This window comes from Malus domestica, chromosome 14 (assembly GCF_042453785.1).
Source record: "Malus domestica chromosome 14, GDT2T_hap1".
NCBI lineage: Eukaryota > Viridiplantae > Streptophyta > Magnoliopsida > Rosales > Rosaceae > Malus > Malus domestica.
Window position 1 is genome coordinate 2,222,824 of NC_091674.1, and position 26,656 is coordinate 2,249,479.

The following is a 26,656-nucleotide window of genomic DNA, read 5'->3' on the forward strand; positions in this document are numbered from 1 at the left end:
TTTCACTATCTCGTGGTGGAATTGGATTCTATAGCAGCAGCTATACTCTTGAGCAATAATGTGTGCAGTGAGGGGCTGCGAAAGGTAAACCAGTCGAAGATGTCATGAGCTTGATCCTTGCTCAAGCTAATGTGAGGAATAAATTAAGGATGTAATTCCAACGTTTTATTGTAACAAATGGTTATTCTCATCTAGCAAGGAGTAGATGTACAAAATCAATCCACAAAGCATAAAAAATCTCTAATCTAATCTCGACTAAATGGGTAATGAAGTAAACTTTTCATACACAATCTTCCACGTTGATTACAACTCAACCCAACATTTGTTTTGGAGAACGTAAAAATGCCTCAACATGTTGATGGTCATCCCTAGAATTTAGGGAACTTTAACGAAAAGCACCTCGTACTGTTCACTTTAACGAAAAATCACATTTTTACATTAAAAAGTCAATCCTGGTACTATTCACTTTACCCTTTATTTTGTCCTTATCATTAAAACTCAAAGTTTTTAAGCCCTTTTTATTAGTTTTCCTTAGAATTTAAGCATACACTAATTCGGTCATCTTACAATCAGTTAAAAATTAAAATAATGCCATAATCCATTGAGTTGTGGAAGTAGAGGAGCTCACCTGTTCAAGCAAGGGGGCGATAAATGATACCAAACCCACGCACCATATTCAGTTTGGTAGTCATATAGAAGTACCATAAGCGGCTTCAATCCAAAATTATTCAAAAATTAACCGCGCTACAAAAACAAAGACATGGTGAAATACAATGGAATTATCAAGGACAGTACCTAACAAATTGAAAACATAGCACATAAGCTAAAACGAAATAATCTTCAGTATATGAAATTTTCCCTTTAACTCCGCCTATGTAATTTTACATTGCCGGTCCCAAGCCCGAATAAAGGAGGAGGGGGAGGGCGTCAGGTAGTCGACAGCCGGCACTCCATGATCACGTCGAATCCTTATGAAAATGAATCCAGAACAAAATCGCGCTAAAGCTAGGGCGTCACCCGTAAGTGGCGCGCTGTGTGGCCCGAGCACAGTGATAAGTGAGCAAGGGTCGCTGTATCTCCATCGGCACCCGGATGCAGTGTTAAATGAGCAAGGGGGCCGTAGAAACTTCTTTTCGAACGACTCCACTCAAAGTTGTTTGGGAGCATATGCTCCTATCAACTTTACACGGGACACACAAAAGAAGTACTTTGATCCTATTAGACGGGGGAGGGTGAAGAAGCTAGGACAGAAGGGTAGAGTTCAAGAGAGCAAAATGCGTTTAGGAACGTGGAATATAGGAACCTTAACGGGAAAATCTATGGAAGTAGTGGAAGTTATGGTGAGAAGAAGGATAAATATTATGTGCCTACAAGAAACTAAGTGGGTTGGTAGTAAGGCAAATGATCTAGAAAACTCAGGGTTTAAACTTTGGTATTCGGGCACAAATAGAACGAGAAACGGTGTTGGCATCATCGTGGACAAGACCTTGACACAAGATGTTGTAGATGTCAAGAGGGTAGGAGATAGAATCATGGCAATCAAGATTGTAATAGGACAAGAACTTATCAATGTGATTAGTGCGTACGCACCTCAAGTAGGGTTGGATACGAGTTCGAAGGAGAAATTTTGGGAAGACCTTGGAGACTTGGTGCAAGGAATTGCTCAGACGGAGAAGTTATTTATAGGAGGAGATCTAAATGGACACGTGGGCAGGGAGACAGGCAACTATGGAGGTTTTCATGGTGGCCATGGTTTTGGGGAGAGAAACGAGGATGGGGAAGCTATCTTGGATTTTGCAATGGCATATGATCTCTTCTTAGCCAACACCTTCTTTAAGAAGAGAGAAGAACATGTGATCACCTACAAGAGTGGGTCGTCAAAAACACAAATAGATTTTCTTCTAATGAGGAAAGGGGATCGTATAACTTGTAAGGATTGCAAAGTTATACCAGGAGAGAGCGTGGCTAATCAACATCGCTTGTTGGTGATGGATGTACATATCAAAAGAGGGAGACAAAAGAACAAGACTTGGAAGTGCCCAAGGACTAGATGGTGGAATCTAAAAGAAGAAAAACAAGCCATTTTCAAAGAGAATGTAATCACCCAATGTGTGTGGGATAGAGAGGGGGAAGCTAGCCAAATGTGGGATTCCATGGCTAGTTGTATCCGAAAAGTAGCAAAAGAGGTATTAGGAGAGTCCAAGGGCTTTGCCCCACACCAAAAGGAATCTTGGTGGTGGAATGAGGAGGTACAAACAAAGGTGAAGGCTAAGAAGGAATGTTGTAAAGCCTTATACAAGGAGAGGACCGATGAAAATGGTGAAAGGTATAGAAAAGCGAAGCAAGAGGCGAAGAAAGCGGTCAGAGAAGCTAAGTTAGCGGCTTACGACGATATGTATAAACGACTAGATACCAAAGAAGGAGAGTTGGATATCTATAAACTAGCTAGAGCAAGGGAAAAGAAGACAAGGGACCTAAACCAAGTGAGGTGCATCAAGGATGAGGATGGAAAGGTTCTTGCTACAGAGAACGCGGTTAAAGACAGATGGAGAGGTTATTTTCATAATCTTTTCAATGAAGGACATGAAATGAGTGCTTCTTTAGGGGAGTTGAGTAACTCAGAAGAGTGTAGAAACTACTCTTTTTATCGTCGAATCCGGAAGGAAGAAGTGGTTGTAGCTTTGAAGAAGATGAAGCATAGAAAAGCAATAGGCCCAGACGATATACCAATCGAAGTGTGGAAAGTTTTGGGAGAGACAGGTATAACATGGCTCACTGACCTTTTCAATGGATTTTGAAAACGAAGAAGATGCCAAATGAGTGGCGAACGAGCACTTTGGTGCCTATCTACAAGAATAAGGGCGACGTACAAAATTGCATGAACTATAGGGGTATTAAGTTAATGAGTCATACAATGAAGCTCTGGGAGAGAGTCATTGAGCATAGATTGAGGCAAGAGACACGGGTTTCGGACAACCAATTCGGGTTCATGCCAGGGCGCTCAACCATGGAGGCAATCTATCTCTTACGAAGATTGATGGAAAGATATAGAGATGGGAAAAAGGATTTACACATGGTCTTTATAGATTTGGAAAAAGCGTATGATAGGGTCCCAAGAGACATTCTTTGGAGGATCTTAGAGAAGAAAGGAGTACGAGTAGCATATATCCAAGCTATAAAGGATATGTATGAAGGAGCAAAGACTGCCGTAAGAACTCATGAAGGACAAACCGAAAGCTTTCCCATAACTGTAGGATTACATCAAGGCTCATCCTTAAGTCCTTACCTTTTTGCGTTGGTAATGGATGAGTTAACAGGACATATTCAAGATGATATTCCTTGGTGTATGCTTTTCGCAGACGATATAGTGTTGATAGATGAAACTCAGGAAGGGGTAAATGCAAAGCTTAACCTTTGGAGAGAAGTGTTGGAATCTAAAGGTCTTCGCCTAAGCCGATCAAAGACAGAATATATGGAGTGCAAGTTCAGTGCAGATGGAGGCCAAAACGAGTTAGGGGTGAGGATCGGAGATCAAGAAATACCAAAGAGCGACCGTTTTCGTTACCTAGGATCTATCTTGCAAAAGAACGGAGAATTAGATGGAGATCTCAACCATAGAATACAAGCTGGATGGATGAAGTGGAAGAGTGCATCTGGCGTGTTGTGTGACCGCCGTATGCCACTGAAGCTCAAGGGAAAATTTTATAGGATGGCAATAAGGCCGGCGATGCTGTATGGCACAGAATGTTGGGCGGTGAAGCATCAACACGTACACAAAATGGGTGTAGCGGAGATGAGGATGCTTCGTTGGATGTGTGGGCACACGAGAAAGGATAAGATTAGGAATGAGGATATCCGGGGTAAAGTAGGAGTAGCCGAAATTGAAGGAAAGATGAGAGAAAATCGGTTACGATGGTTTGGACATGTGCAAAGAAGGCCTACTGACGCTCCGATTAGAAGATGCGACTATGAGACAGAGGTTCAGGGCCGAAGGGGTAGAGGAAGACCTAGGAAAACTTTGGAAGAGACTCTAAAAAAAGACTTAGAGTACTTGGATCTAACGAAGGACATGACACAGGACCGAGCACAATGGCGTTCTAAGATTCATATAGCCGATCCCACTCAGTGACTTGGATTTTCCAAGTCTCCAACCGAGAAGTTTTCCTCACTCGAAAAATTAAGGGAACACTACCCCAACCTACATGCTCCACTCAGAAAGCTTCAACATACAAGCTTTAACAAAAGAAAATTCAAAGAACTTAGCGAAGAAGGCTTTGGTGTATTTAACACAATACGTTGAAATGAAGGAAAACTTATTTATTGATATCCCCGATAAGCTACAAATATGTACATATACATGAGTCAAAATAAACAAACAAGATGGAGCCTTCACAAAGGTTGCTTAGGAGAAGTCTCAGCAGTCGGTAGAGCCTCAGAAAGAGAAGGCATCGGAGGGGGATCATTCGGAGCCTCAGTACTGGACAGAACCTTAGAAGGAGGAGGCATCAGAGGTTGATCATTTGGAGCTTCATTACGCGGTACAACCCCAGAAGACGAAGGCAATAAATGCCTTTGGAACAAACCCACAAATCTCTGATGATCAAGTAAAACCTGACCATCAGTTTCCTTCATCTGGTCAAGCTTCCTCTTCATGTTTGTAGCATAGTCATGTGCGAGCCGGTGCAACTGTTTATTCTCATGCTTGAGCCCTCTAATCTCCTGTTTGAGACTCATCACTTCGGCCGCCAATGATTCAACTTGGCGGGTTCGAGCAAATAGGCGTTGGGCCATATTAGACACAGAACCTGCACACTGAACACTGAGAGCCAGTGAATCCTTAACAGCTAACTCATCAGACCGTTTGGAAAGTAGTCTGTTATCTTTGGGAGTGAGAAGGTTCCTGGCCACCACCGCAGTGGTCATATCATTCTTCATCACGGAATCCCCAACGGTAAGAGGACCAGTAGGGGAGACGAAGGATGGGCGCCATATGTTGTCTGGAGAAGGCGGGGCTGCCTCTTCAACAAGGTTCAAGTCAAAACGACGGTCGGAGGGGCCAGACATTTTCAAAGGTATTGAAGAGAGAAGAGGTCGGACAAATCAAGATCTTAGAAGTGCAAGAATGGAGCTTCTACTGGTGGAGATTCAAGTGTGCTTTGGAACTTAATGCCAGCCCTATAAAAAGCTGCACTCGACGGAGCTTCAGACATCGAAGAGGCGCCTGCTCAGAAATCGAAGAGGCGTTTGCTTTCTCAAAAGCCGGGCTGCTTAGAGACCACGAGGGTTGATCTCATAAATCGAAGAGGTGTTTGCTTTCTCAAAAGTTGGGCTGCTCAAAGACCACGAAAGCCGATCTCAGAAATCGAAGAGGCGCTCGCTTCCTCAAAAGCTGGGCTCCTCAGAGACCACGAGGGCCGATCTCAGAAATCGAAGAGGCACCTACTTTTCCAGCCTTGTCAGCACCTGTCACACGCACACTCTGCTTTGCGGAAATTATGGGTATTCTGTCGAAGACTTCTGGGGAAGTAGAAAACACATGAATCTTACTGTCCAATCACCCACTTCCCACACGCAGCAATAGCTCATGGGTACCACAGATAACTTTGCCAAAGTTCTCTGCCAAAGTTGAGCACGTGAAGCTTGCAGCTCCCACTACATCGCTCTGACCAAGAAGGGTAAAAGAATAGCAAAGAAACAGCACTAACAAAGTTTAGACCCATAAATTTTGAAGGTCTAGCTACCATATTATTACCCACAAGGGTAAAGGAACAGTACCACTGTTGGATAATTGGAAAGTCCCTGTGTGTCAACCTATGTGCCTCGTGGCAAGGTAGACTAGCAAACATGCCCAACCTTTACTCACATTCGAGAAAACACTCCCAATAAGATTGCTTGCTCCAAAATCGAAGAGGCACCGTCCTCCGAATCTTGAGAGTCAGACTCCCAACATGACTACTTTCTCAAAAATCGAAGAGAGGGTAAAGGAACAGTACCATTGCTGGATAATTGGAAAGTCCCTGTGTGTCAACCTCTGTGCTTCGTGGCAAGGTAGACTAGCAAACATGCCCAACCTTTACTCACATTCGAGAAAACACTCCCAACAAGATTGCTTGCTCCAAAATCGAAGAGGCACCGCCCTCCGAATCTCGAGAGCCACTCCCAACATGATTACTTTCTCAAAAATCGAAGAGACACTGCTCCCCGAATCTCGAGAGCCAGACCCCCAGCATGATTGCTTTCTCAAAAATCGAAGAGGCATCGTTCTCCGAATCAATCGAAGAGGCGCTCGCTTTCTCAAAAGCTGGGCTGCTCAGAGACCACGAGGGCCGATCTCAGAAATCGAAGAGGCACCTTCTTTTCTAGCCTTGTCAGCACCTGTCACACGCACACTCAGCTTTGCGGAAATTATGGGCATTCTGTCGAAGACTTCTGGTGAAGTAGAAAGCACATGAATCTTACTGTTCAATCACCCACTTCCCACACGCAACAATAGCTCATGGGTACCACAGATAACTTTGTCAAAGTCTCTGCCAAAGTTGAGCACGTGAAGCTTGCAGCTCCCACTACATCGCTCTGACCAAGAAGGGTAAAAGAATAGCAAAGAAACAGCACTAACAAAGTTTAGACACATAAATTTTGAAGGTCTAGCTACCATATTATTACCCACAAGGGTAAAGGAACAGTACCACTGCTGGATAATTGGAAAGTCCCTGTGTGTCAACCTCCGTGCTTCGTGGCAAGGTAGACTAGCAAACATGCCCAACCTTTACTCACATCCGAGAAAACACTCCCAACAAGATTGCTTACTCCAAAATCGAAGAGGCACCGCCTTCCGAATCTCGAGAGCCAGACTCCCAACATGATTACTTTCTCAAAAATCGAAGAGACACTGCTCCCCAAATCTCGAGAGCCAGACCCCCACCATGATTGCTTTCTCAAAAATCGAAGAAGCATCGTTCTCCGAATCTCGAGAGCCAGATACCACATACCACTTTTTCAAAGTGCTCTGACAGAGTTAAAACATGTGAAGCTGGCAGCTCCCACTACCGTGCTATGACCAAGCAGGGTAAAGGAATAGCATTACTACTTGTTGTTTGGGAGACTCCTATATATGTCGACCTCCATCCCCAACGGACAGGCAGACCTGCAAAAATGCTCAACCCTTCCTCATATCTGAGAGGGCACTCCCAACGAAGCCTTTCGAAATATTCAGCTTTCTTTCCCCCCGATAATACCTCTGCAAACAAGCTATACTAGAGCAAGAATATCTCATATCATCAGGGTTAAAAGCAAGAGTATCCCATATCATGCTTTTTCCCTGTCTTTTCCTTTGGCCTTGTTTTTACCTGCAAGACAAGGAGAAAGAGAGCAATCAGTCAGCACTTGAAATCAAGCTCCCAGCCAGGAACTGACAGCCTGGAACCCCTTACCTGATTACTTACCTGGCATTGCTCTCAAGTACTCATCTTCAACATCTTATGTTGCCAGGGAAGATACCGCATCTGCTTGAGGAACAGATAGGGCAAGTGCGAAGGATACAAGGAAGCATGTGGAGACAAGCGTAACAGCACACGTGCCGATCCATCCATTACTTTGTCAAAAGAAAAAGTATCCCATATCAGCAGGGTCGAACGTACTCTAGATTTGATGGACTTGTTTTGACCCTCAAATTCTTCAGTCGGCCTTATACTCTGGAGGAAACCAGAAAACCCTCCAGCTCAGTTCAAGAATAAGCCTGTGGAAAGTTACTTCTTCAAAAGCAAAAGTATCCCATATCATCTCTTCTCATTTTTCTTCTCTTTATCCTTCATGCTGCTGCAAGATGGGGAGAAGGTGAACAATCAGCCGGAGCTCTGATTGCTTACCTTGTCTGTCACCTCTTTCAGCAAATCCCCTAGCTCGGCGACTTGGGTGACTCCTACTACATGGTTTGTATCGCGCTTGACCAAGCCTGAAACTACAAGTAAGCTTCAAGTGAAATTGATACATTACCTTGTGCATCTCCACCAGTTAAAGATACCACCCCTGGATGGAGGAAGAGTACTTCCAGAGAAGCTGCCACATCTACCTATGAGACAGATAAGGCAAGTCAAGATGATACCACACTCCGATACTTAGAAGTTTCGTGATTACGAGATCATTCTCCCACAATATTTCCTAATGTCATTTGTACTCTAATGTCATTTGTACTAAATCATTCACTTGTACTCACTAAAGGAGAGCTTGAACCTATGTACTTGTGTAAACCCTTCACAATTAATGAGAACTCTTCTATTCCGTGGACATAGCCAATCTGGGTGAACCACGTACATCTTGTGTTTGCTTTCCTATCTCTATCCATTTATATATTTATCCACACTAATGACCGGAGCAATTTAGCGAAGATCACAAAAAGCGACCGTTTTCGCTACCTAGGATCTATCTTACAAGAGAACGGAGAATTAGATGGAGATCTCAACCATAGAATACGAGCTGGATGGATGAAGTGTAAGAGTGCATCCAGCATGTTGTGTGACCGTCGTAGGCCACTAAAGCTCAAGGGAAAATTTTATAAGACGGCAATAAGGCCAGCGATGTTGTATGGCACAGAATGTTGGGCGGTGAAACATCAACACGTACACAAAATGGGTGTAGCAGAGATGAGGATGCTTCGTGGGATGTGTGGGCACACGAGAAAGGATAAGATTGAGAATGAGGATATCCGAGGTAAAGTAGGAGTAGCCGAAATTGAAGGAAAGATGAGAGAAAATCGGTTCCGGTGATTTGGACATGTGCAAAGAAGGCCGACTGACGCTCCGGTTCGAAGATGTGACTACGGGACAGAGGTTCAGGGCCGAAGGGGTAGAGGAAGACCTAGGAAAACTTTGGAAGAGACTCTAAGAAAAGGCTTAGAGTACTTGGATCTAACGGAGGACATGACACAAAACCGAGCGCAATGGCGTTCTAGGATTCATATAGCCGACCCCACTTAGTGGGAAAAGGCTTTGTTGTTGTTGTTGTTGTTGTATATGAAATTTTCCCTTTGAATATTATGAAACAAACACAAGCCTGAAATAAACAGACAAAATTGATTTTCAAAACAATCTGTAAATTTACATTTGCTCAGCACGCATAATCTTGTACGGAAAATAAGGGGCTTCCTTTTTCATATTTTTATGAGGATGATAGGAATAATGAAGTTCTGCCATGTACCTTATTGTACAATCACGCTCAACAAATATTTCAACAGGCACCAATTCAGTCAGCAGGACTTCTAGTCTTCTATTCATAATCGAATTGTACCTCTACATGCAGATATTTTCTCATCAGCCGGACAATGGAAGAGGTGAAGCTTGCTAAAACTCGGCACTCTTCATGGGATTTGGCTTCTGAAACTACCCCATAAATGACTAACTTCTTCAAATTAGGGCATCTTTCTAGAAATCCAGCCACCCAGTCTGAGAAGAGCTCACTGATTATAGTCCATCCAAGTTCTAGCACAACCACGTTCTCCAAATGCGATGACCCCTGCAAGCCACAAACATCTTTTAAGTCATAACTTAATGATAAGTGGCTTAACTGAGGGAAGCAAGAAGAAACAGTCTCCAAATCCACAACCCCATCCTCATCATCAAATACAACACCCCAGAGCCGAAGCCTCTTTAAATTTGACGATTTTGAGATCATGTTATAGAACTTTGGCCACATGATAGTGAAGCTGCTAACATCCACAATCTGAAGATTCTCTGTGTTATCACCAATATCAAGATGGAGGACACTAACATCATCGATCTGCAAAACTCTCAGTGACCCCTTACCAATAAGCTCAAAAAGCTCGAGGGTACAATCTTTCAGGTGCAGATTCTCAATGCTATCAGCCTCTAGTATGAACTTATCCAAACTGACAGCTTCCACATAGATATCTTTTAGAGAAGGACTATTAAGTTCCATGGTTGTCTGTGCATCCGACATGGCAATATCAGGATTAATAAGAGCCAAATTCTGAAGTTTTGGACATGCGGTAAGCAAAAGGCTCAAATCCCATGCTGAGATACTGACATAACTTAGCGAAAGTGACTTCAAGCATGGAAATTTCTCATAACTGGGTTCAACACCTGTTACAGAATTATAAGCCAATGCCAAGACTTCAAGCTTCTGCCGACTGCATTTCTCAATGATATTCACAATCGGAGTAGTCCTCACATTATAATGCAGTTGCCGCAAAGTGTCCCGGGTATACATGAGCCAAGCAATCACTGGGGCAGCTGAAAATTCATCAACTTCATCCATTAAAATGGATAAACACTGCAATGATGTAGTTTGGAAAATTGTTTGAGTTATAAGAATTTCCAATCTACTTGTTGTCAGATCATGATAGACGGACCAATCATTGGAATTAAAAGAAAGAGTGTGGAGGTGGTTGCGCCAAGCCTCTCTCCATTTCTTACAAGTCGCAGATGCAATCACCACATCTCGGGCAGCTTTAAGCCGGGATAGTATGTTACCTATGACTTCAACTGGAAGGTGCTCCATATACACAAAAAACTAACAAAAACCGAGGGAAGCTCTTGTTCTCAAAATTCAATGTACCCCATGAAGATTAAAAATCAACACCACACAATTAGCCATCCAGAAATGTCAAACCTTCCATCTGGGTTTTTCACAAAAGGTAAGAAAAACCAAGAACCATCAATGCCAAACACCAATCTCCCATCTTTTCGAGATAATTCACGACGTCATCTATACATGCAAAAATTCAGATCAATATTTTGGACTTCCAATAATCAATCAGTAATTGTCACTACAATTAAGCATGGAAAGCAAAGATTAGCTACTAGAAATTGAAAAAATCCAGTATTTTGGGCATTACAAATAAGTCAACAATTCAAAAGTTGGCAGATTTTGAACTGGATCAATATCTATTCAATAACAAGAATCCAAACAAACTCAATAACATAAACCCAATTCAATCATTCAAACAAATTTCAACAGCTTCGCATCAACATACTAAATCGAGCAAAAACACATAGAACCCATAAACCTATAAAAATTAAATTAAACAAAAATTAACGTAATAAAAAAGATAATCAAATGGATGAAACATTGAGAAAACCAGAGCAGGCTTACCCGTGGAAGCAAATCAAAACCCGAAAGTGCCAAGTGTCATTGGGATTATCATCCCAATCATCACTTGAATGCGGAATTCAATGGTTCTGGACAAACGAATGGAGAGACGAACCAACCAAAACCTGCTTGCTTGGTCTGAAAGACCAGACCTTTGGGGAAGAATAAGAGTCTGACTCTGCAATGAGAACAGGGGAAGGACCGAAGGAAGGTCTTCTCTTCTCTACCACGTGTGGGAAAGTGGAGAGTAATTGCGCACGTGAGAAAATGAAAATTTGATTTCCATTAATAAAATTAATGAAAATTGTTTGTACCATACTTAGGATCTTCGTATTTAGACCTTGTATAAATACTCAGATGATTTAAATGTAATTGTGTAATAAAGGAAGGGGCAAATATGTAATAAGTGAAGAGCCCTTGTTCTATAAAAGGACTTATCACCCTCACAATTAGGGGATGCCATTTCTTAGGCTATAGGAAGAGTTCTCTCACCCTCAAAAGCTCTCTCCCTCACTCCCCTCACTTCTCAGAGAGATACAATAATCAATGTGGACGTAGCCCAAACCTTGGGGTGAACCACGATACATCTTGTGTTATTTACATTTCTTGCATATTCACGGTCGGATTTAAGTTGTTCCAAGACCTCCGGTTTTGTGCATCAACATTTGGCGCCGTCTGTGGGAATCGACACAAAAAGCTATGTCGGTTCTCTTTCATTTTTCCATCTCACCACACTCCACCGTGAATCTGCTCACCTAAAAAACCCCAAAACTGTTTCATCACCAGCCAGAATAAACCATTGGGAAATTTGGGTTGGACCATAGAGAAGTTACTTGGGCCCAGTCAGCCCAGATTTAGTCACCGTGAATCTCTGTTGACTTTTCAGGTGGAATGTGAGGCCAGAAATTGTGACTTTGGCGTTCGCGAGCCTGACATCTCTGCCGTTCTTGTCGTTGCACAAGTCTCCAAGACCCATCCAGATTATGAACGCTGCTGCTTCCTTATCATCCATCGCCACCGTCTGCTTCCCCAATGGCCATCGCTGCTTCCGCTTCTCAAAACTCCTACTTCGATCCCATCACTTCAGATAATGTCCCAATTCTCGTCATCACCATCTCCCTCCGCTGCATTCGCGGCGCCAGTGAGCTCGGACACGGCGCCTGTCGAAGCCAAGAAGCCACCCAAGCAGCCGTGGCTCACCGTCGGACTCGGCCCACAGATGTCGCTCGTCTCAGCCGACGAGATTTTCTCCAACGGTCAAATCAAACCCACCGTCTACTCTCTCTTCAACCAAGACTTATTATTACCTCACAACGATGTCGTATCATCTAAAAATGCTAAGATTAAGTGCCTTGAAGTGTGGCTCGACCATGGCAGCTTCCAAGATGTTAATAGCTTCCTTTACCGCCTTCTGCCCTCTAACTTGCGCTGTCTCTGCCTCCTATCCTGCGCACCTGGCTCCACACGTGCCGGACCTGATCAAGTGGATCCGTAGGGAAGGAGGGTTCGTGCACGAGGCCGTGAAGATGGCTCAAGATATTTCATTTGGTCTTGGATTGATGGCTTTTGAGGAAATCCCAAAGGGTTCCGAACTAATTGTTCTTCCGGAGCACGTACCGTTGAGATTTGGCTTAATTGAATCCAACGACGGAGATGGTGTCAACTCTATTCTCGACAATTTGGCTCGCCTAGTTCCTGGCTGTAGTGAGTTTTGAATATGAGTAAATCGAACAATGTGGAACCATTTGGCAGATGAACAATGGGCAATGAAATTGGGTTTGAAGCTTCTGCAAGAAAGAGCAAAAACTGGATCCTTTTGGGGGCCATACATCAGTAGCCTTTTTGAAACGTTCAATATACCCATCTTTTTCCCTGGCGAGGACATAAAGAATTTGCAATATACTCCACTTCTTTACCAGATTTTGTTTACTTGTGGAGAGCACACGGAAATAGTGAGTCTGAAGGGTTTAGTTGACCACCCACACGGATGGCTTTTGTCGACCACCCACATGCAAAAGCAAAGAAAAGAAAAGGGAGACCATCAGTAAAGCTACAGGAAAATGAGCAATTAATGCATAGCAACCCAGGCTCTTTGTTGATTAAAGGAATCAACTTGGCATGATGACAGCGCAGAAGATGCCCACCAACTTTCATCATGCATGTTCCCATTCTTCACAGACGACACCATGATGTTAAAGAAAAAGAAAAAGGAGGAGGATAAAGAGAAATCATGACCAGGCTGCACGTGTTTGTGGATGAACTTCCTTTTATTTTTTAATGATGTAATTTATTTTCCTTATCTTTCGGAGACATCTGTATAAACCCCATCAAAGGGTAATAGTAAAAAAAAAAGGGCAAAGCCCAAAATAAATGGGTCGGAATGTTGTGTGGAGGGCAAAGGCCCATAAGCCCAAAATAGAAAGTACGCCCAGTACTCCAAAATTATTCGGCAACCTGCCGCTATTACCACCAACCAGGTGATAAAAAGTACACCCAGTACTTCAAAATCATACATAAACATTCATGAGCATCACTTATACATAAACATTCATGAGCATCACTCATGTCAACATTCATGAGCATCACTCATGTCAACATCCATGAGCATCACTCATGACTAACATCCATGAGCATCACTTATGTCAATCAACATAAACATTCATGAGCATCACTCATGTCAATCAACATAAACATTCATGAAAATCACTCATGTCAATCAGCTTCAAAAGCTTCATTTACAAAGCTCTAGCTTCAAAAGCTTCATTTACAGAGCTCTAGCTTCAAAAGCTTCATTTACAAAAGCTCTAGCTTCAAAAGCTTCATTTACAGAGCTTTAGCTTCAAAAGCTTCATTTACAGAGCTCTAGCTTCAAAGCTTCACTTGTAAAGCTTTACCTACAAAGCTTCAGTGCAGGGTATACAAATACTGCCTCCGAACAACCACCACTTCAGCTCATACATGGATTCAATTTGAAGTCTCCAGCCAACAGACTCTATTGACTGAAAACTTGGGGGACTACATTATATACCATATATTAGGCCTCAACCGAGCCTCATGAAAAATACAAAATACTTGGGGGACCTAGCCCATCACTTATGTATTGAGGAGTGAGCCCTTATTCTATAAAAGGGACTCCCTCACCATCATTAGAGAGCATCAACTTTAGCCCATTATTCATGCATTGAGGAGTGAGTCATTATTTTATAAAAGAGACTCCCTCACCATCATTAGAGAGCATCGTCGCCTACTGAGCAACCGCCTCGCTGCGAGCATCAACTCTAGCCCATCATTTATGTATTGAGGAGTGAGCTCTTATTCTATAAAAGAGACTCATTCACCTTCAAATGCCACAAGCCGAGCTAACCAATGCAACATAAGCCACAAGTTGAGCAGCCTCGCAACATGTGCTATAATTAGTTGAGCCTCATTTCACATTGAGCGCCGCCTCATATCGAGTATTCAGCTCTAGACAACATCTAGTTACTTTGGCCCACACATGGACTGAATTTCAAGTCTCCAGCCAAAAGACTATCTTGACCTAAGACTTGGGGGACTACTATTTGTACCATACTTAGGGCTTCCGTATTTAGACCTCGTATAAATACTCAGATGACTTAAATGTAATTATGTAATAAAGGAATTGACAAATATGTAATAAGTGAGGAGCCCTTATTCTATAAAATGACTCATCACCCTCACAATTAGGGGAGGCCATTTCTTAGGCTATGGGAAGAGTTCTCTCACCCTCAGAAGCTCTCTCCCTTACTCCCCTCACTTCTCAGAGAAATACAATAATCAGTGTAGACATAGCCTAAACCTTGGGGTGAACCACGATACATCTTGTGTTATTTACATTTCTTGCAGATTCACGGTCAGATTTACGTTGTTCCAAGACCTCCGGTGTTGTGCATCAACAAAAATGATTTGAAAATTTTGAGTTTTAACGATAAAGACAAAATAAAGAGTAAAATGAATAGTACCATGATTGATTTTTTTAGTGTAAAAATATGGTTTTTTGTTAAAGTGAACAGTACGGGGAGTTTTTTGTTAAAATTCTCATTTCCAATTACCTGGAATTTTTTTGTTTCCCAATGCAATCCTCTTTCAAGATGAGGTGAATCTTATATGGAGAATTTTCAGTATATCCAGAACACAGAGTCGTTCATCACAAGTCTTATGTAATTGGAGGAATTTCTGTTTTTTTCCATGTGTCTATCTAATTGTATAATAACATATGATTTACCGTCTCATGCTATGAGCACACTCAAAAATATCTCTCCTATTTGAGTCCCCTATTACATGAATACTAATTCCTACATCAATTGGAAAAAAAGTTGGATTCCGAAAGGAGATCAACAATATGTGTGGACGAGGGTAGACTACTATAAGTGAGATTGTTTGAGAATCAGAAAAACGAAGTGGCTCAAAAAATCAATTGTAGCTCAAATGTTTAAGAAAATTCACTTTTGTACTCGAGGTTTTGTGTTCAATTTTCCGGTACACAATATGGCTCATATCAATGAAAAACAAAATCCCTCAAGAGTGAAAACTATAACCCCATCTGAAAAACTGGAGTAAGATCCATGACTCATTTTATATAATGATATATTTACACTAAGAGGTAAGAGATCAAACATGTCAGTCATGAAATTCGAACATACGACCTCTCACTTATAAGTGAAAAATCGTCAACGCAATTTCCACAAGTCAGCAGCTTTTACATGTTGACATTACAAAAGTTCATACAATTTCAGGAAGCACAAAATTTTATAGATATACAAAGTGTTCTCCCAAACAAAATTGGAATCATCTTTACAGAAGAATGCCAACTTAAGACCCGAGTTAGCAGAGACTACAATGGTCACGCCGGCGCCAACACAAATAATTAGTCAGTGAAAGTCTTGGTACGTCACTAGCTGGCCATATGATTCTTTAAACCTTCTTGGTAGCTCCGCTACTGCCTGTTGTCATGAACGATTCCCCGCAACCACACTGTCCTTTAGAGTTGGGATTGATAAATACGAACTCAGACCTGCCAAAGTAAATAAATTACGCGTGAGGAAAAGCAGGAAGGCAACGGTGATCAAAGGCATAAGCAAGCAAGTTGTGGAGCCAAGGGCATATCCTGATTGTATCAATGCACCACCAACAAATGAAAAGGAGACATCAGGACCCACAGAAGTTGAATTTAAAAAGTTTTTATCTGATCAACGAGGGACCTAAATACCATGCCATTCAGCTGCTTTTTTGAAACAAAGGTGTCAAGATTCCCATTTTTAAGTACTTGTTCATGGAGTAATAAAGCAAGCAAATATACCCCAAAAAAAAAAAAAAAAACGCAAGCAAAATAAAATTAGCAGACCACCTTTCTTCATGGTTTGGTTTCTGCTCATGTAAAAATGGATACACATGTACCATAATCTCTCCTAACACGCACATGGAAGCCACCCTTTTAGCATGCACATTCAGTTTTCCATTGAATGCGCACAACACGTGCATGCAACAGTAAACAGAGGTTGAAGTACTAATGGCAGCAGTGGAAGTGATGAACCCTAAAATCATGGTCCTCTGTCGGTCTTAATGAAATGGTCATGCGATAGTTGTGAGGACAGGAATGGAAGGCTGACCATCAGCGAAGGTGACATTATGGGCAATTTAATATCTAGTAGGAGGGTGGAGACCTAAAGTCGATGTTGATAATATCAGTGCTAAGCAGAACCAGTCTAGGTATTGTACAAGGTAGCAGAGGCTTCGTTGGGACAATGTTCGAGTTGATAAAATGGCAATATACCCACCATAACTATGAAAATGCCCACCCCCCCCCCCCCCCCAAAAAAAAAGTCAGTTGCAGCACATCAGCTTACTGATTGTCATACGGTTGCAAGAGCTCGTTTGAGATTACAGGCTGGTTTGGTATTGCTGTGCTTTGAAAAAAAAATTGCTTCTACTGTGATGTAAGAATAAGCTCATTTTTGCTGCTTCATGTTTTCAGCTTTTTTTCACCCAAAACTGTGAAAATAAGCTGCTTTTAAGTGTTTACCAAAAACCTTTTTGAGCCCAGCATTTTTTATACCCACTTTTTATAAAAGTACATCAATACCAAACCAATACTAACTTCTCATAAGTAAAAGCACTGAAAGTGCTAGTGCTTCTACAATACAACCAAAAAAACGCTTATAAGTTTTTCTGCCAACCTAATCAAAAGCATTTTTTGTTGCCAGAAAGCAGTTTTAGCTCTTCCCAGAAGCAATCCAAAACAGGCCCCAAGACTCTTGGTTCATTTCAAGGTGAAAACTCATATATTCTCCGGAATTCAACCCGAAATTCGAAGACCTATTATCCTTACGATACACAAGTTTAGCATCCTAACATCAAATTGACACTGGAAACAAATACAAAAAGGCCTATTCCACTTCTAACACAGCAAAAGTTCATTTTCTCTACCAAACAAAAACAAAAAATTTACACATCCCCAATTCAAATCAAAACCAAACAATTTCTCAGAAGCCAAAACATGCTAATAAATTTCCCACAAATCCACCAAAAAAAGAGAAAAATTGGGGGGAAAAAAGAGGAAGAGAAGATTTACCTGAGTTTATCATCTATAAAATCCATCTTCGTTCCTATGACGTGCATCAGAGCCTTCGGATCGATCAAAATCTTCACACCCTTATCCTCCACCAATTCGTCAAACTTCCCCTTATCATCTACAAATGAGCAAATCGGAGCAAATTAATTTACGAAATTCACAATTCAACTCAACAAAATTCAAGAAAAAGAAGAAACTTGACGATCAGGAACGAAACGGCGCCGCACCTGCGTAATTGAGAGTGTAGGACAAGCCGTTGCAGCCGCGAGCCTTGATGCCGAGTTTAAGATACGGCCGGCGGCGCTGCTCTAGGAGCTGCCTTATCCGATTCGACGCCGCGTCCGTCAAGCTCACGGCCTGTCGCCTCGCCGCCGGTCCGATCCTCTCGGCTGCCGCCGCCAGAATTTGCGAAGCCATTGGTGGGATTTTTTATGTCTTCTCTTCTTCCCAGATTTGTCTCTCTGGGATCTAAGGGCAAACCCGTTGGAAACTCGCGCCGGGTAGTTCCGTCATTTCGTTCAGCTCTACGTTGCGTTTTGAACAAGTTTCTGGAAGTTTCCGCGGACGACAGGAACATCATTGCGTGTCGCAATAGATTCTCGCTTGTGACATAATTACCTCCCTGTCCCTGTGATGTTTATATGTGGGTTTTCCTCCAAAATTTTAATTGTGTATTTTAAATTTTTATTTTAAAAAAGCGAAGAGTGTGAAATTAGATTTTTTTGTATGTTAATGATAATTTTATTTTTAAGCGAGATTATTTTGTTTTTTTTTTTTGTTGAGAGTAAGCGAGAATCAAGATTATTGACGTGCTTAGTGACCATTAACAATGATAGTGGTATTTAATTGTAGTTATGTTTGGCCTTTTGCAACGGTTTGTACGGTCTGTATATGTATTAGTATGTTCAGGCACTTTGATTTTGATTCTTATAAATATGAATTTCATTCTATTCATAAGAATTAAATTCAAAATTTTCGATCTACTGTAAAAAGCTTTATGTGATATTATGTGGAGACCTTTGTGTCGAACCTAACAATTATAGTGGTTAACGAGTAACCAGTGTTACTCAAGAAGTTGAACGATCATGACTTGAAATTAAATAGTGAGTTGTCAATGTCAATCAAACTATGTCAAATAACATGATTTTACGTTGTCAATTATTTCTCATGTGACATTTCACGGACAAGCACATCAACATGTATGCCATTGAAAAATCGATAATCAAATACAAATGATATGTTCATAATTGAAACGTATCAACGTTGGATGGTCAGACATATCAGGTGATCAAACGTTGTCCCCTCATTTTCGATGCTCACTTACACTCTACAATTAGGCCCAACTAATGAACACAATAACTTGAAGCAATAAGAAAAACAGCCCAACAGTTAAACCCTTGTCACTGAAAGAAAAGGGTTTTGCGAGACTTTGTGTTTGTTTTCGAAAGAGCCCACACCCACATGCTTTTCACCTGAAAATCCAAACCACCAAATCGCATTTACTTCCCCTTTCAATCAGATTTCTCATTATTCTTAGTAGGTTTGTTGCTTCCTTTTCCACTTCCTACGCTTCTCTATCTTCGATCAACTCGCAATCATCAGTCCAAATCTGGCTCTTTGGGCTCTACACCCCCAAATGCTCCCAGGAGTTCTCTTGTTTCTGCTTCCTAGGTCTCTTCGGGTTTATCAGGTCTGTAACTTTCTCTGAAACCCCAGCTGCCCATTTCTCTGTTTCGTTCTTGTTTTCTGGAAATTGGGTTTCCGTGTGTTCTGTATTTCTCTGGTTTGTTCATTTCTTACTGTTTTCTGCTTGCTTGATGCTGTTTAACTTCATGGTTGCATTGAATTTTACATAATTGTTGTCTTTTGGGCTTTTACATTTCTCTGGTTTGCTTCTTTCTCATTGTTTTCTGCTTGCTTGATTGCTGTTAACTTCATAGTTCTATTGAATTTTGCCTAATTGTTGTTGGGTTTCTCTTTTCCGGTTGTAATTTTTCTCTGGGGACCGTAATGTGCCATATGAAGTTTATGGGGTCTTACTCTTACATTTCTCTGGTTTGTTTTTCTAATTGGTTTCTGCTTGCTTGCTTGCTTGCTTGCTTGCTGTTCGTTTTTCTAATTGTTTTTCTAATTTTTCTCATAGTTACTTTGAGTAGCAGAGTTGCCGTGGGTTTTGCTTTTCGGGTTGTAATTATTTTCTGGGATTGTAATGCGTGCTATGAAGTTTGTGGGGTCTGTGTTTGATTTGGGTTTAGTTGACATGTGACGTTTTACCATTTGCTGGCCTTTGAGTGTTTGTAATTAATCTGCTACGTTTTGTGGTTTCTTACAATTATCTGGTTTTTTGGTAAACAGGTGTTGGGAGAGAGATTTGTGGTGGAACTGAAATTTTAAGTCATTTGGGTTTCTAAATTTCTTGGCATTCATCAGCTTACCTGTCTCTGAGATTTCAAGTCTCAGCTTTTACATGATGGCGACTTATGCGTCGAATTATGTTACCCTTTCTGATACTAGAAACCCGGTGGGGATACTAACAAGACTTGGGGGTCACCTTGGAACGGAGAATCACTTGGGAAGAGTTAGCAGCTTAAAAGTGTCTGAGGAGTACGGTTTTATGGGTGTAACCCTTAAGTCAAGTTTGCCTCAAGTTAAGTGCTCAATCAACTCTAAGAGTGTCGGTTCATATCAGAATAATAGAGACCCTTTTCTGAATCTACACCCTGAAGTTTCATTGCTTAGAGGAGAGGGAAACAATACATTGAGCAACCCTAGAAAAGATATTTCAGGTGAAGGTGTCACTGAGAGTTTAAGTGACAAATCTTCCCCTAGTAATGGTGAAGCAAAAATCAAAGTTATTGGTGTTGGCGGTGGAGGGTCAAATGCAGTTAATCGCATGATAGAGAGTGCAATGAAGGGTGTGGAATTCTGGATTCTTAACACTGATATTCAAGCCATGAAAATGTCTCCTGTCTTTCCCGAGAACCGTATACAAATTGGTCAAGAACTTACCAGGGGTCTTGGAGCTGGTGGAAACCCAGATATTGGTATGAACGCTGCAAAAGAAAGCAAAGAATCAATAGAAGAAGCACTGTATGGATCAGACATGGTCTTCGTTACGGTAGGTTCAAATGCTATTCCTCCGTCGTGACTTCCCAACACTTGCCTATTTTATGCATTTCTGCACTTGACATTAAATGTCTTCATATGCAGGCAGGAATGGGTGGAGGAACTGGAACTGGTGGAGCTCCGATAGTTGCAGGCGTTGCAAAGTCAATGGGTATATTGACTGTTGGTGTCGTTACAACCCCTTTCTCTTTTGAGGGACGAAAAAGGGCAGTGCAAGCCCAGGAAGGAATCGCAGCTCTGAGAGAAAACGTTGACACACTGATAGTCATTCCAAATGACAAGTTATTGACTGCAGTTTCCCAATCTACCCCAGTAACGGAGGCATTTAATCTGGCCGATGATATTCTACGACAAGGTGTTCGTGGCATCTCCGATATAATCACGGTATGGTGATCTTTAAAGATATTGTATATTGAAGTGTAATCTTAACTTCTGACTGTTAAGACCATTCATCTAGTCTATCAAGGGTTTTGATTATTTATTTGAGGATCATTGCATTTCCCTTTTTCGGGCAATAGTTTGTTACTATAATTGATGGTTTATCATCTTGATTGCAGATACCAGGACTGGTAAATGTGGATTTTGCTGACGTACGGGCTATAATGGCCAACGCAGGTTCTTCGTTGATGGGGATAGGAACTGCAACTGGTAATGCTTTAGCTACATACTGCTAGGATGTTTAGAGTGCTTATATCAAATTATTGGCTTCACTTTTAATATCGGACTTGATTATTTTGGTTATTGCCTTCCTGAATGACACCGTTGTGGCTAACTTTCTTGTGAAGTTAATACAGAATAAATGAATAAATGGCATCTAGAACTTCTCAGGTTTTTTTTGTTAGAGCATGAGAAGGAAAGGTCAGAAAGGAGACATAATCTCAAGTTTGTTAGAATTTCAAATAGGTCTTTCGGTCTTAGATTCGAATTATTGATGACCCCAAAACTTCTTTCTTCCTTAATTATGTTAGGATACATCGTCGTCAAGCCTATTTGTTTCAGTATTGATGACCCCAAAACTTCTTTTTTTCTTAGTTTTGTGCTATGATTTTTTTCTGAGCTTTGTATTTTCTTGGAGCAGGGAAGACGAGGGCAAGAGACGCTGCGCTAAATGCCATCCAATCACCTTTACTAGATATTGGTATCGAGAGGGCGACTGGAATTGTCTGGAACATAACTGGGGGAACTGATTTGACCCTTTATGAGGTACTTCATCTTCTCTCTCACTCTTACTCTGCTTTTTGGTTCTATCTATGGAGTCATGGGCTGAAATTGTTTGTTTTCTGTATAAGATCCTTTCCAAATCTTTGTAAAAGAAAATCCGTTCCACGTTGAAGTCTGGTCTGCCTTGTTTCTGTGAGATAAAGCTGTCTTTCAAAATTATTCTTACGGTTTCACCATTGCATCCATTTCACAGTTGATAACTTGATATGGCGTTGTATTTCTCTTCTCTTACCCTCTAATTTCAAATGGGGAAATTCTCATAGGTAAATGCTGCAGCCGAGGTTATATATGATCTTGTCGATCCTACAGCAAATTTAATATTTGGAGCAGTGACAGATCCATCTCTCAGTGGCCAAGTAAGTATTTGTTCTCTCTTTCTCTGAAGAGAACATGGTACCAAAAGAAAATCTCATATGCCTTCTTCCAAAAGCTTCCTGATTTCTGTTGAACATCGTAAATTTGCTGTTCCAATCGTTATGGCATGATCACAAAGGATTGCATATCTGCATCTAAAAGCGTATCATTGGTAACAAATTGGTAAACAAATATACATGCTCGGTTAATCTTTCACCTGTGGTTTGTGGTTTGAATACATCTTAAAATTCCATGTTGCGTGTCTTCACAGGTCAGTATAACTCTTATTGCTACTGGATTCAAACGCCAAGAAGAAAATGAAGGCAGGCCACTCCAGGTATTCCTTAACACATGCACCACCGCCCCCCCTGCGCGCGCTCACGCAACTAACTCTCTCCCTCTCTTAACCAATTTCACAAACTCTACCAAAATGCAGGCGCAAGGAGATGTCACCCTTGGAATCAATCGACGGCCATCCTCTTTCATGGAAGGTAGTTCAGTTGAGATTCCTGATTTCTTGAAGAAAAAGGGGGGCTCCCGTTATCCAAGAGCTTGATCTCATGCCTCCTGACCTCTTCACCTCAGCATCCACATGAGGGATTTAAATATGCCTCTGTAGATACTAGATGATAGATCCTCAATTTGCCATTTGTTAGCAGTTTCTAGCCTTCATATTATATGAATGCATCCACGTCCGAGTGTATGTTTCCCATTTCGAGTCATTTGGATCTTGTTTTTCGTCGGAAGATTTGAATAAACATCATTGGCATGTACAGCATTTTCTCTCTTGAAGGTGAGATATAGAAGCAATTTAAAGGGAAATCATTTTCGCACACCTCTTTTTATTCTTCACATACATATCAGTCAGAGCGTTGCCCACAGAAACCTCCGTTTGAAGTCCTAACTTCAGAACAGTCGAATGAAGACACTTTCCGAACTTACAACCTTCAACGCAGGACAAGCGTTTAATGCAGTACAAAGAACATGTTGATCTATAACAATCCCATCAACAATCATCCTTTTATAAGTTAGTAAAGCTGCCTCAGAATCACCACTCTTTGCATACCCATCAATCAACGAAGTCCATGACACCGCGTCCTTACATGGCAGTTCCTAGAAAAACTTACAAGCATCAACCATCACCCCACACTTCCATTGCATATCGGCCAAATTACTACCCACAAATTACTCACAAGTCAAGCCCAACTTCAAAGCAAGAGAATGCATCTGCTTCCCTATCTCAATCGACCCGAGAAACACACAAGCTCTTATAACACCTGCAAATGCAAACTGGGTTGGGTTCTCTCCGGCAACCCTCATCTGGGAAAACGTTTTTAAAGTCTCCGAGAACCCCAAATTCTGAGAAAACCTAGTTATCATTGCCGTCCAAGAAACCAAGTTTCACTGCGGAATTTTGTCGAACAGTTTGAGTGCATAGTCGATCCCCGCATTTCGAGTACATGATAACAAGATGGTTCGCGAGAAGGATGCATAGTGGATACTCGGTGCGGCTGCTTCGTTCGGGCGTAGGTTTGGATGGTTTGCGCCAAGCCGGTGGAGTCCTTGAGCATGTACCCGCCAAAACGGCACACGGGTTGAAAATTCATCGGGAGGGGGTGTAAATTGAAATTTTGTGGAAATGCTTTGCCAAATGCACAAATAAATGAAATTATGTGCTAGAAAATGAATTAATTACATGATCAAATGAATTGAACATTCTTCTTAGATGCTAGATTGATAACTTTAGTCAAGTTAGTTAGAGTATTGTACTGAATTTGAATTCTGCATTTAGAATAAAAAACAATAATAAAAATGGTAAATAGCATTTAATAATCAATTTAAAAAAAATTTAAAATTGCTGTCAATTTTCACAGCAAAGGTGATGATTGCCAATCTACGTCATACCACATCAGAATTGGTATTCCAGTTAGAAAACATTGTTGTTGTGTTTATTGACCATTAATGTCAATTGTACTCAGGAGATGCTCTTAGATGCTGGATTTGCAAGGATAGTTATCTATTTAACTATGAGAATATGTTTGGATTAGTTAAGTTGATTAGAGTAATGTGCTCTTTATTGCACTCAGTTTGAATTTTATTCTTTGTATTTAGTTGAATTTAATGTAGAATATTACTTGTATCGAAAAAAAATTTGGTGAGACAACATTCTTCAAGAAAAAATAATTGATCAAGTGAGGATATTTGCTTGTAAAAAGAGTGAACTTTGTATCTCTGAGTTGCAATTCAACGATCAAAATTGTTTAGTTTTGAGACAACCTATCTTCTACAATTATGTTCTTTAGCGAGAATATTTTTCCTCGCTAACTTCTTTCTTTTTCTCGCATAATGTTTTGGGCAAGCAATTTCTTTCCTCGCCAGTCCCCGTAGGAGCCCCTTCAAGAAAAGACTGCAGCGAGAACTTTTTTCCTCGCTATTGAGACACTATATCGACATTTAATTCGTCGTTAAAGGCTTGAAGGTATTGCAAGTTAAAAAAAATATAAAGAACACTTACAAAAATTTAGTTTATAATCATTTGACTTTACGTACTAATCCACCGAAAATTTTGACGAAGCTAAGTCATTATTCTTGAATTGCAATAACCTGGCCAACTATAATTCGACCTATTTTAAAAGTTTCACAATGAATAATACGTGCGTCACTTAGTATTACAGTTTAGTAACATTCTTAATGTTTATAAGTAAAAAATATTGAATTCGAATTTCATGACTCACGAGTTTGATACCATTGAATTCCACTTTAGCAGTTTCAAAATGAAGAAAATAAAAATCTGATTGAACTGTCATCAGTTCACAAGTGGCCCAAATTGTCCAATGCCCCATAAAAATGGACAATGAACAGAAAAATGACATGGCCTATGACCTATGACAATGCACTTTATAACTTTGTACTATGCGATATTGAAGGCTAAAATGGACAATTTGTGTAGTTTCTCAAACCGGAAAAATACCAACTCGTCTTTTTCTTTTTTTCTACTAAGGGATAGAAGACAATTTCTGTCAGTCCCTTTATCAAATTCTTGTATTTCATATTCACAAAGTTTTGAGTGGTTTCTGCTATTTTACCATTTTGTATGAATGATTTAAATAAAATGATAACGACACAAATTTTCAACACACTCATGTTTCATCTTGTTCGTTATTTTTTGTTTTATTTCTTAAATTTGGTAATCAAGAGTAAAGAGCACGAATATAAAGAGAAAAAGAGTGGGTATTTTTAGCTAAAATAGTTTGAGATTGGCATAACTCATCACTTTTGGTTCCTGACATTGAAAATCGATAGAAGTGGTCACTAAATTTGTCCGCCGTAAATTAGTGGAATGGTTGGTTTGACAAAAATACTCTTAAAAGGTGATCATGTAATCGTTCACTTGACAATTTAACAAGAACATTAACAAATTTTTCATCGACTGACCATATTGATTTACAATGAACAAACTTAAAGATTTTTTTTGCGATTTTAATTATGAAGTAGAGAGTTATGTGAATCTCATGATCATTTTAACTAAAAAACAACAAAAGTGATTACCAGTTCTCAAGTGGTGTTTTTTTGTTTGGTGGCTACATTTTGCCAATCTTTTTTATATGGTTTACGAGGAGGTTCATCGAACCTAGGACCTATACTACCCCACCCCTTTACCCACACCCACACCCTCATGGCTACATTCTGTCAATCTTTTTCAACATTTCCAGTGGGGCTGTGGTTGCCAAATCATGTGGTTATGGAAATAGATGTTAACTTCTAGTAGTGTGACTAGTTGTCGATTCCCTCGAGACCTATAGCCATCCACATATGCTTGGATTGTGCTCTTGTGATGTTTACAACAAATAACCTCAAATATCAGTACATCGGGTTCGATTTTTCATCAAATAGTGTGTGGATGGACTAAGTATATCATCGTAAATGTGGACGTAACCATATTGATTACAATATATGTACTCCTTCATGTGTGTCGAGTTCGAGTTCGAGTTCGAGTTCGAATTCTCCTTTTTATCCTTAAATATTATGTATGTAAAGGAATCTATTCGATCTTTTTCCTTTTCATCGTTTTCATTTGATGCGTTTGTAAGTTTTATTTGTCAATAAAACTCAAAATGAATGAAACAGATGTCTTATATATACTTCAATTTACCATAAAATTAAACAAAAAATAACATTTACACAACATTCAAAGTTCCATGCAATAGTGGATCCATATAAGGGGAAGTGGATGGTATTGCCTTTACTCGCCCTTTTTGCTAC

The 26,656-nt window shown here is 40.6% G+C and overlaps 3 protein-coding genes across 7 annotated transcripts; 1 reads left to right on the forward strand and 2 right to left on the reverse strand.

The window, feature by feature from the left end:
- Positions 1–100: 100 nt before the first annotated feature.
- On the reverse strand, positions 101–11,303 carry LOC103433261 (F-box/LRR-repeat protein At1g67190-like). Of its 5 annotated transcripts, XR_011575399.1 has the most exons (4): positions 11,107–11,288; positions 9,193–10,719; positions 629–744; positions 101–368 (listed from the first exon to the last, which is right to left on the reverse strand). XR_011575399.1 is itself a non-coding variant. In XM_070812160.1 (3 exons), the coding sequence occupies exons 2-3, from the start codon at positions 10,510–10,512 to the stop codon at positions 9,262–9,264; spliced, it is 1,011 nt and encodes a 336-aa protein (XP_070668261.1). In that variant the 5' UTR covers positions 10,513–10,719; positions 11,107–11,288; the 3' UTR covers positions 9,050–9,261. The 5 variants fall into 5 exon arrangements, 4 of the variants coding, with proteins under 4 accessions (XP_070668261.1, XP_008369726.3, XP_070668260.1 ...); XM_070812160.1 differs by lacking the exons at positions 101–368; positions 629–744 and having other exon boundaries at positions 9,050–10,244; positions 10,485–10,719; XM_008371504.4 differs by lacking the exons at positions 101–368; positions 629–744 and having other exon boundaries at positions 9,050–10,719; positions 11,107–11,303.
- A 4,497-nt stretch (positions 11,304–15,800) lies between these two features.
- LOC103433260 (iron-sulfur assembly protein IscA-like 1, mitochondrial) lies at positions 15,801–18,237 on the reverse strand. Its single transcript, XM_008371503.4, has 3 exons — positions 17,920–18,237; positions 17,693–17,810; positions 15,801–16,135 (listed from the first exon to the last, which is right to left on the reverse strand). The coding sequence occupies exons 1-3, from the start codon at positions 18,107–18,109 to the stop codon at positions 16,036–16,038; spliced, it is 408 nt and encodes a 135-aa protein (XP_008369725.1). The 5' UTR covers positions 18,110–18,237; the 3' UTR covers positions 15,801–16,035.
- An 842-nt stretch (positions 18,238–19,079) lies between these two features.
- Positions 19,080–23,215, forward strand: LOC103433259 (cell division protein FtsZ homolog 2-1, chloroplastic-like). Its single transcript, XM_008371502.4, has 8 exons — positions 19,080–19,382; positions 20,048–20,810; positions 20,903–21,202; positions 21,376–21,466; positions 21,897–22,021; positions 22,303–22,395; positions 22,665–22,730; positions 22,830–23,215. Exons 2-8 carry the CDS (start codon positions 20,160–20,162, stop codon positions 22,947–22,949), a joined length of 1,446 nt encoding a protein of 481 aa, XP_008369724.3. The 5' UTR covers positions 19,080–19,382; positions 20,048–20,159; the 3' UTR covers positions 22,950–23,215.
- Positions 23,216–26,656: the final 3,441 nt, after the last annotated feature.